The sequence below is a fragment of the Lissotriton helveticus genome, chromosome 8 (genome assembly GCF_964261635.1).
Source record: "Lissotriton helveticus chromosome 8, aLisHel1.1, whole genome shotgun sequence".
Lineage (NCBI taxonomy): Eukaryota > Metazoa > Chordata > Amphibia > Caudata > Salamandridae > Lissotriton > Lissotriton helveticus.
Window position 1 is genome coordinate 161,931,191 of NC_136069.1, and position 11,312 is coordinate 161,942,502.

The window sequence follows — 11,312 nt, forward strand, 5'->3', positions numbered from 1 at the left end:
TATAAGCCAGCCTCCTCACCTTCTGGGGTGGAGTCCCGATGTTCAGCTCCAGGTAGTAGCCCCTTCCGGAGTCCCCCTGTAGATTGTCCACCATGGCCAGGAAGTTGATGCTGCCGCCGGGCTCCGACGCCAGGGACAAACCGGGGGCATTCGGCTCGTTCTCGCGGGAGGCGTTCAGGAGAGGTCCCCACTGCGCCCTGGCCGGAGGCGAGTAGACCCTCAGAGGGACGGAGATATAAGCCCGGCAGACCCCTAGCCAGAGAAACCAGCAGCAGCAGCCGGCCCACGGGACCCCCATACTGCCTCGCCGGGGTGGGGAGTCCAGACGCAGCTCCCCTGCACCCGACTAACCCCGAAGAGACCTGGATCCAGACCGGGGCGCGGCCCGAGTACAGCCCATGGTGTCCCCTCCCTGCCTCGGAAACTTTAGTTTCTCTTCCGAACAAACTTCCCTGATCACACAGCCGCGGGCGGAGGCTCGGGGCCGGCCCGGCAACTAATTAACTCACGGGACGGCCAGGCTCCCAGTCAGACGGATGTGACGAGGGACCTTAAAACAGGCAAACTTTGGTCAAAAGTCTTAAAGGCGCATTGGCCCGAGCGCCCCTCCCCGCGAAAAGAAGGCAGACCTGGGGCTGGCCTGAGCTAGGAGGGGCAAACAGCTGCTCTCTCACTGCAGACCAACCCACCAGGACCACGCGCTGCCCACGGGAGTGGTTTAAAAAAATATGTATCTTGTATAATGTGTTCTTTGTGCCCAACTTCTTGTATGGGAATAATGGGATTATATGTCTGGGTGCCCGACAGAGCGTCACTGTTTACTCAAAACACACCTCTTCTTGGAAGTGTACCTATTCTTTTTCCTATCATTAACTTGTTTTTACAGTGCTTCGCGCCTGCTGTTTCTGAGCGCTGGAAAATAATTGTTGCAGTTATCCACAATGTAACATTGCTTAATTTACCGATCTCCGAAGGATGGAAGTGTTGTGCAGCCTAACGAGGTTGACTGGCAGATCACGTCTTGGACCAGCCAAGCGTTTTATAAATCCCCAAATTGTCCGACTCGCTTTTTAGTGCTGATTTGGAGAATGTATTTGTCCCTTTTAAAAATAATTTCGGAAAAATGCACTTTCAGTCAGCGAATTGTGTGAAGCCTTCACTCCGTACCAGTCGGTGGCCGGGAGGAAGAGGAGGGTGCGACATGTATCTCGCCCTATAAAACCCGACGGTGCAAGTGTCTGAGGTTGTAGGGTGCGTTTAATAGCTCCTTTTTACAGGTTTCCCACTCCCGATAATAAGTGGTGATACTGTAGCCCTCTATGTAAGATTTACGGTTAATTGCAGTATATGCGTTAAGTGCATATACCGTACATGTCGCAAATAGGAGTTTTCTGATAAATATTCGCATGATGTCAAACCTGCGGATATGTATCTGGGGGAAAATGCATGCTATAACACGGTAACATGCGGTAAACAGCCACATCTGCTTGTCATTCCCACAAGGTTTGCAAGTACCACACATCTAGAAATCAACCAAGCTGCTCTTAATGAGGGTCATAAAATCAAACTGTTAGGCCCTCATTACCAGTTGGCAGAATATGATGGGGCATTCTCCACATATAATAAACACTATTATTCCAGGGTGAGGTATTTGCCAGAAAGAGGTATTTACCAATCTGGTAAATACCTCCTATTCCGAGTTTTCAACAAGAAAAGGAGGCATAACATTCAGAATCAGTATTTAACGCTCATAATTCCACGTTTTGCCTTGAGCCTTTTCCCCTACACATTTCTGCAGGTTTGACCTGCTGAAATTTATCTGGGGAAAACCGAGAGGTGGTGATAATTATCACACTATGCGTAGTTATAATCCCTGTGCAAACACTTGTTTGCACAGGGATCCGAATTGAGCCCCATAATCGTTACAAGGCCCTTAATCTCCATGTGCATCAGAGCACAAATTGGACAATTTTCAAAACGACCAAACCGCAACGGATTTCCTTGCTTTTACAATTGTACGTAGGCCTGTGTGCATGTATGTACTTGTTTTTTGTTGATGTTTCATATAGCTATACACAGTTATAAGACATTGGGTTATTGGTTGAGGGAGGTGGACGCCCAAAATGCTGAAAAATATTTCGGGGGGGGGGGCTAATTCTTCCAACCACGGACAGAGTGGCTGTAAGAAGGGGTCAACACACAACAAAAGCCTAATTTGCAAGTAAATGGTCTTTTAAAGACCTGTTAAGTACTCGGGTGCGGCTGCAATAAGATGCTCGCCAGCCCACGGAGCTGTCTCCGCCGGTCTGACACACACGAGGGGGGGGGGGGGGCTGAAGCCCCGTGAGCCCAATGGGTGTTGCGCGCCTGTAAGCCACCCCCTCGTTCTCCCACCATTAGGGAAGACCCCTCAGTTGATGACATCCTGGTACCGCCCTGGCTCCTCCCAGGGCGCTCCCACCAGGAATACACCCCCCCACCCCCCTGGAGATGAGTAAGAGGCATCCTGGACCTCGGTCCACCACTACTTTTCCCCCTTCCTTCCAGACGAGATAGAGGACCCCACATGCCTCCAACTCCATGGGGAATTGCCCACGCTCATCTGTACCTCCCACACCTTTGGTAAGGGACCACCGGAGCCACTCACATTAGGTTTCTTCCCAAGTACCTGCCCACCACGCTGGACCCAGTTGACGTGCAGCCACCACCTTGGCCAGACCTACCCACCCTGGCTTGCGAATTCGACCCTGCTGCACTCAACCCCAGAGCCAACATACCTTTCCTTGCCTTCATGCCACACCATCTCTTTTCCCTTGCCCGTCTATGTTTCCATTGGAATCTACCAGGCTCCACCTTGAGCCCCCTTTCTCCCCGCCTGCCTCCCAGTTCCCTGGAGGATCGACACCTAGAGGCGACACTGCTTTCTGCCTGGGGTGGGGCACCACACCCCATCCCCGCAGCTCCTGATTCTGGAAAGCCTCAAGAGGCAGATCCTGTCCCATTCCTGACAAAACCTCCCCACAGCAAGTAAACCTGCTGGCTCTACAGACCTAGACACAACTGTTGATAACAAAGACATGTTTCCAAACTACAAGGGCAAACCACAGAAAAAACAAAGCCCAAGGAAAGAAAACAATATTGTACCCTGGAGTCATAGCAAACAACTGTGTGGCTAGGGCTTGTGTCAACACACGTCCTATCCAGACTGCTGATCACCAAATGTTAGGCTCAGCTGTTTTCGGCTGGCTGGGACTCATCAAAGCCAATCAGAATCCACCATTCTAGATGGGATGAGAAGAATACACATGTCCAATGACCTGTGCTCACCCTTGGGTAGCTTTGCACAGAGCAGTCAGGCTTATCGTCAGGGCCCAAGTGTAAAGTATTGGCACAACACCCACATTGAAATCTAAATGAAATACACATTGTATATATACAGTTTACAGTTATATGCAATTGTCAGACTTTACCGTTAGCAGCAGAACGGCATGAACATGCATGCCCTAAGCAGAGGTATTCATCCAAAAAGACATGCCCCAACACCCCGTGCAGCTTTGGCCGTCCTTCGAAAGGAGGTGCACCGGCGCGTGCATCCTCGGTGGGTGCCCACCCCGCTCTGCGTCGCCGCCGCCTGCTATCATCAGCACTTGAAGCAGCGCCCGAGGTGAGGCCGAATCTGCCCTGCGCGTGTCAGCGCTGCCTGGGATTGTAGCTCCGGCCCAAGCAGAGTCTCTCCGATGCCCCTGCGGTTTCAAAGCCCGGCCGCGCTCCCACAATCATGTGGTCGAGCCGGCGGGTGAAGTGCAAGCTCGTCGCAGCGTGCTGGACGTCTGGCCCCGCAGCACTCTGTTCTCACACGAGCGTGCTCACTGCCCCGACCCCCATCACAGACTACAGAGTCTGGGACCGGTAGACGTCGAGGGACACAAAGCGAACAGAAGATATTAAAAACGGACAACTAAGAGAAGGAAAGGAGGGGCCAGACATACAGGGAAACAAATAGGGAGCACATAACCCTGCAATTTGGTCCCCTAAAAAGAGGACGTTTTTCCTCAGCACAGGACAGGCAGTACCTAGGCCCAACATGACCCACAGCCAGCTCTGCCACCCTTCAAGGACACTCCAGTTCAGCGCTGGAAGCAAGAGAACACCCCGCGGTGAACATTGCCACAGAGCACACCACAGACACCGTGTGCTTGCCACACACGCTCCACAGTGGCGGAGCATCGATACCGTACAAAGGCCCGGGCCCATCAGCATACCCAGAAGTTACCGCCCATGAACACCAGCAAGCGTGCTGACGACAGAAGATTAGCGGCCTAACTGCAAACGGAGGGGGCTCTCCCCTGGTCGCGCAACCGCCACCCCTTCAGCAGGTGGACCCACCTGCTCAGGCGCGGCCTGGCCAGGCCAAGGCTGCCCCTTTACCGCCCTTCAGTGAACTTTCCGACCCGTCCACAGCCGCGGCGTGCTGGAAATCCTGGATTGGCTGCCTAGATCACTACTTCGTGGGTGTGCGAGAGACCGACGGGAGAGTGAAAAGGTCGCTCCTCATGTGCTATGGAGGAGGTAAATTGTACGACCTTTTTGAAACGTTGCCGGACAGAGGGGCAGACGACGACTACAACGGAGTGGTGGCCGCCCTAAACAGGCATTTCGATCCCTAGATAAACCCCGACTTCGAACAGTTCAAGCTCCAGCAGGCACAGCAAGGGGCGGCAGAGACCATCAATGTTTTTTATGCTCGCCTAAGGAAGTTAGCAAGCTCCTGCACGTTGCCGGACCAGAGTGAGGAGATCAGGGCGCAGTTCATTCAAGGGTGTCAGTCAGTCACACTGTGCCGCCTGATACTCCGGCAACCGGGCATCAGTCTGGACGAGATTCTCGTGCTTGCCAGGTCCCACGAGCTGTCCAACACTCGCGCAGATGAAATGGAGGCGAGGATGTATGACGTTAAAACGCATACTTTTACTCCGCAGACCATTACAACGCGACTTTTACTCCGCATACCGTTACAACGCATAGCGCCTTGGGGCGCTGGATAGTGGTAAGTATAATTTACTATTCTAACTCCAGTCCCCGTGGACCCTAGGGAAGGTGTTGGATAGTAAATTATACTTATCCCCTATCCTAGAGCGCCCCCCAGCGCAATGCGTTGTAATGGTATGCGGAGTAATGGTCGCGTTGTAATGGGTCTGCGGAGTAAAAGATCCGTTGTAACGGGTGTATACCGGAGGCGACCCTCAACCAGCCTACGCCACAGCCTGCATCGACGCGGTCACCCATGATCAAAGAAGAGAGAGTGGACACGATTCAGAGACTGCCGGCTCAATCAAGAGGACTCAAAGACCTCCCCAAAGAAGTGCATATGGGAATTGCGGGTTAGATCACCCTCCAGCAGGGAGGTGTTTTGCGAGTGGAAAAACGTGCTCCCAGTGCAGAAAGCTTAACCATTTTGCAAAGGTCTGCAGGAGTGGCAAAGGAAGAAGCAAAGCCCCTGGCCCACGTGGACATACGACGGAGGTGAGAGCTGACGCTGGAGGACCCTGCGGAGCAAGTGAACAACACCCCGCCAGGATTTGGTCTGGGAACCGAAGACAATGACGTGTTCTTTGTGTCGTTTGTCGGCCGTTAAGGTACAAAGTGCAGACCACCGCCCATGTGCACCATCACCGTAGCTGGTTCTCCCGAGAGTGCCCTCATACACTGGAGCATCGGTGAACGTGATGGACAGTACGAGAGATTATCACCATACCCGCCGCTCCTTCGGTCCAAGGTGAGGATATACACGTCGACGGAAATGAGCCGCTTCCCTTACGAGGAGTCATGGAGGTTGAGGGCCATCGTCTCAGCACTAAGTTCCATGTAACAGAAGGAAAACAAGATACCCTCCTCAGTTGCCACATGGCGGAGGACCTGGAGTTAGTGTTCTTTGCGAACCAGGTGCATGATCTGCATGCCTGTGAGATGCTCAGAGACTTCCCCATGCTGTTTGAGGGCCTGGGTTCCATAAAAGGGAAAACGTTCAAGCTGCACATCGATCCGACAGTCCAGCCTATGGCCTTGAGGGAGACGTAATTATACTACGTTCTCCGACTCATCCTTCAGTTCGGGAAGTGAAGGAGAACCGGGTACAAGCACATCCTATAACTACCAACAACAGGATTTTGGACACCAACAATATCCCCCCCAGTTTCCACCTCAATGTCCATCTCATTTTTTAGACCAAGGCCGGGGTCAATGGAGACCGCCCCGCGGCCGTGGCAACAACTGGGCCCGCGGACAAGCGCGGGGACAACAACAGAACCCGAACAATTGGAGCGGAGGCAGAGGCAAGGTGCAGAAACAAGTAACCTTTCGTCCGGAGACACATGGAGAAATCTCAACCAGGAGGAACACCTACAGATGGTAAATAACCCTCCCACTGCCCAAGCAGTTACCAATGGCCAGACTGATGACAGCAATATACAATCAGTCACCAACCCAACATGAATTAAATGATCAGGAAATACAGGTCCTGAGTAGAGGCCTATCCTATGTCCCGACATCAACACCTAATAAATTCCAACTGAAGACGGAGTTGGTAAGGTTTTTTCGCAAGATCCGTTTGAGATACTATTTCAGAAACCAAACCACTCAGCAACGAACTTCTACCACCGGGCTAAGATCAGCTTCAACCTTCTTTCCTCCAACATATGCCATGAGTCACAAAATCTTGGCTTTTGAGGACATAGTGACTAAAGAAGTTGACAGACTTCTGGGACACCAGAAGTATACGAGATTCAATCTGAGTAAAGCTGAAAAGACCGCATTGACCACTCTCACTAAGAACAAGAAGGTGGTAATAAAACCCGCTGATAAAGGGGAGCCATTGTGGTTCAAGATCTTACCAAATATAGTGGATGAGATATATCGTCAGCTTTCAGATGGAGTAAGCTATCAAAAGTAACATACAGACCTTTCTCGTGAACTAGCCATGGATATACTACAAGTGACACAGAGAGGCCTGGATGAAGGTTTATTGTTGGATCTGGAGTTTAAGTTTCTAAACCAACAACATCCGAGGTTGGCCACTATATACACTTTACCGAAAGTGCATAAGGATGTCAACAATCCGCCGGGCCGACCAATCGTCTCGGGCTGCGGCTCGATGCTGGAACCACTTTGCAAGTATATAGACTTTTTTCTCAAACCGATAGCCATTAAGACTCAGGCATATCTCCGAGACACCACCCAAACCATTAACTTAGTGGATCAGCGCCCATTTGATTGCACTCGACAATTATTAGTCACCTGCGACATAGTGTCTTTATACACTAGTATACCACAGTTGGAAGCTCTCGAAGTTATTCGCCAAGTTTTGGACGAACGTCCTGCACCCGTACCAGTACCAACTGATTTCATCGTGGATTTGCTTAAGTTAGCAATGATGAAGAATTTCTTCATATTCCAAGAAGATTTCTACCTCCAAACAACGGGAGTAGCTATGGGGGCTACGTTTGCCCCAAATCTAGCGATAATATTTATGGACTCCTTTGAAAAACAATTCATCTTTTCAGATACTAACCCATTCAGTGCCAATTTGGCTTTATGGGTAAGATATATTGATGATGTCCTGTGTGTTTGGGATGGCAATTTGGAGGAATTAAACAACTTTCATACTTGGTTAAATTTACGTAACGAACATATACAGTTCACCATGCAGTTCAGCAATAATCGGATCCCATTCCTAGACATTACCATCTATGTTGAAAATGATCATCTACATACAACCTTGTATAGAAAACCTATGGAAAGGAATTCATTGTTACAATATGGAAGCCATCACCCAAGGGGACTAAAAGACAATTTACTTGTGGGACAGTTCTTACGTATCAGAAGGAATTGTTCCAAGAAAGATGACTATATGTGTGAGTCCCAGGATCTATCGGAACGTTTAGTAGCCCGAGGGTACCCGGGACGACTTGTGAAGAAAGCCCGGAAACGGGCGTGGTACAATCCACGTGACATTCTTCTTAATGTCGAAAATCGGGACAAAACCAATCCTGAGCGCATCATTTGCCTAACCACTTTCTCGACGAGAAGTAACGAGATTAAAAAGATCATTAATAAGAACTGGCCCCTGGTGGCTGATGACATCAAGCAGGAGGATTTACCGTTACATTCTTTCAAAAGAGCTAAAAATATTGTATTGTATTGTATTGTAGTATATTTATATAGCGCGACCTGTCACCACCAAGGGCATCCTGGCGCTTTGAACCATGCTCCAGTGGATTCAGCAGCTAGCCTGTCCTAGGGAAGAGGTACGTTTTCAGCGCCTTCCTGAAGGCTGAAAGATCCTCAAGACTCCTTAAGGGTAATGGCAAGGAGTTCCAGAGTTTGGACGCCGCCACTCTAAAGGAACGGCCGCCCATCCTCACTCTCTGGAACCGCGGGACTACTAGTAGCCTAGATGAGGAGGACCGAAGGGCTCGAGATGGAAGGTACCAGGCAAACATTCTTTGCAAAGGGATCGGACCCAGACCATGAATGGTCCATGAATGGAAAATATCCAAGACATAGTGGTCCATTCTTTCCTAGACTCGCCTGAACAACCCACTATTACTTCTTTATGGAATCTTCCTCCGATTATTGGGCATTACAAGTGTGGAGCATGTATTGCTTGTGCCACCACACTACAAACTAAGAAGTTTGTATATCAAAATAGAACCTTTTTTCTAAAGTCCTATACTAATTGCAATACGGCCAACGTTATGTATATCATCCAGTGCCCTTGTGAAAAAATATATGTTGGTCAGACTCAACAGAAGGTCAAACAAAGGATCTTACAGCATGGTAGCAGGATACGGTGTGCCGTACCAGGAGCCCCCCTAGTAGAGCATTGTCAAAAAATGGGGCACACTGCACAGGATCTAACATGGTTAGTCATAGAGAAGATCACTTTGGGTAGAAGGGGTGGTAATCTAGCGACAGTGCTTAATACCCGTGAATTGAAATGGATGGCTACTTTTGACTCAAATACAAATGGTCTCAATGAAACGGACAGTAGCTATGCCCAGATGGCAGCATTGGGACAGTAATCATAGTGGCTAATGAAAATGTACATATGTAACAGTCCTTACAAGTGAATTCATTGACAATGTCTATATTCTCATACTTGTAAGGTGCACGATTTTGAATTAGTCATCTTATTGAACATTTTAGAATGTACCTTTTTGCTATGTGAGACTGTATCCCACCACAATTATTGATTGTTGATGTGTAATAATGAATAACGTCTACACCCTCGTGTGTGAGAGGTGCACGTTTTGCATATTGGTCACATTAATTTATTTAATTTCTGATTTGTAATAACGATTATGCAATTTTAAACATCCGTCTCGCACACTCATGTTGTAAGTCTCCCACAGCTCGAGTAGTATCTCTTGACTTTTTAGTCACCCACGTGACTACGCTATCAAGCTTTCAAACTGAAACACGGAAGTGCACTTACTTCGCGCACACGAAGAAGCGAGCACTTGTGTAACGAGAGACCGCGGCTGCGGCTACGTTTTTCAGTAAGTACTATACCGCGGCAGTTGTTTGCCGCTTGCCAATGACTCCTGAGCTCAATACGAAATTATTAATACCCGTTCAATTAACTAAACTTTTTCAGAGATTTTGAGAATAGTGACGAGCAATTATCGCCAAGGGCTACTATTTTTGGACTATTGAAATCCAGCGCGACCGCCTTATTAATGTAAGTTTTTGATCAGGGATTATAATGCCACGGTTAGACCGCATAGAGCTATTAGATTGTAACCGCATTCCTCTTCCTCCTTTAGCGGAAGTCTAGGAGAAGGAATCCGTTCTATCTCAGCAGTCCTCCTACATTGATGGACTGACTCCAGCCCAAAGTGAAAGATACATGTAAGTGAGACCCCATTGGAATACAGCCAATTCTGGCTTAGTTGCTTTGGAATGTGACGCCTGCAATTCACTGATTTATGGCTCTATTCTTGCTCCTCTCTAGTCAGCCCATTTCTTGATCCTTAAGTCCACTACTACTCGACCACACGGAAGGTGGTCCATCAGATTCCTGACACTCGGAGCCGGCTGGCCCGAATGACCATGGTAAATTCCCTTTCTCTCATTATTATGTAGCTAAATTTTCAATCCATTTTTGTTCAGAATTCACTTAGTTCTTTTTTTATTAATTTTTAGAATTGTTGTGCCCCACTACAACACTTCCTGTCCTGATGAAGACCCCGTTTAAGGGCTCAAATAAACCTCCCATGTAGGGGTTGAAACGTCGACGGCTCTACCTGTCTCGTCATCCGGCACTATCCATGATTAAAATATTTAGGATTGTGACCATAGAATGATTTTTGTACTATTTCAATTGCAATATTGGCTTGAATAAGTTATAGCCTTCTCTTAACTAATCATGAATGTTTTGTATTGAATAAGAAATTAAGTTCTCTCTTTTGAACCACCCTACCCTCTTTTTATTTCACACCTTACACTTCCTTTCCCTTCTGTGCTTGGGGCTCTAATACTTTTATGTCGAAAAATTGGAATTGATTTAATAGCATATTGTGATTCATTGACAGTTTTTGCTTTATTAAACGTGATTAATTCTGTATTCGAAAATGTTTTGATTAATTAATTGCGTACTTTTATGATACGCTGTCTCTCTGGGACCCTTATATATGTATTACTTAGCACCCAGGTCCCAGCGACTTTTCGGGTAAAACCCCTCCTTTGGTAACATAACACATATGGCCTTGAGGCATCAGCGGTTGCCATTTCACTTGCGGCTGCAAGGGGAAGAAGAGCTGAAGAAGTTGGAATATTTGGGTGTGATAGAAAGGTGTCGCCGTTGGTCGTGGCCTCAAAACCAAAATAGTCAGGAGCCATTCAGCTCGGCGTCGACATGCACCTGCCAAACAAGGCCGTGAAGAGAGAACGTTTTGTATTGAATCAGAAATTAAGTTCTCTCTTTTGAACCACCCTACCCTCTTTTTATTTCACACCTTACACTTCCTTTCCCTTCTGTGCTTGGGGCTCTAATACTTTTATGTCGAAAAATTGGAATTGATTTAATAGCATATTGTGATTCATTGACAGTTTTTGCTTTATTAAACGTGATTAATTCTGTATTCGAAATTTTTTTGATTAATTAATTGCGTACTTTTATGATACGCTGTCTCTCTGGGACCCTTATATATGTATTACTTAGCACCCAGGTCCCAGCGACTTTTCGGGTAAAACCCCTCCTTTGGTAACATAACACATATGGCCTTGAGGCATCGGCGGTTGCCATTTCACTT

General features: G+C 48.1%; 1 protein-coding gene across 1 annotated transcript in view; it reads right to left on the bottom strand.

Annotated features, from left to right (window-relative positions):
• The window catches only part of BACE2 (beta-secretase 2), a 288,765-nt gene extending 288,102 nt beyond the window's left edge, over nt 1-663 (bottom strand). The window contains exon 1 of the mRNA XM_078656817.1: nt 20-663. Coding sequence (XP_078512943.1) covers nt 20-298 — 279 coding nt within the window. The 5' untranslated portion in view covers nt 299-663. The remainder of the gene's footprint in view (nt 1-19) is intronic.
• Nucleotides 664-11,312: the final 10,649 nt, after the last annotated feature.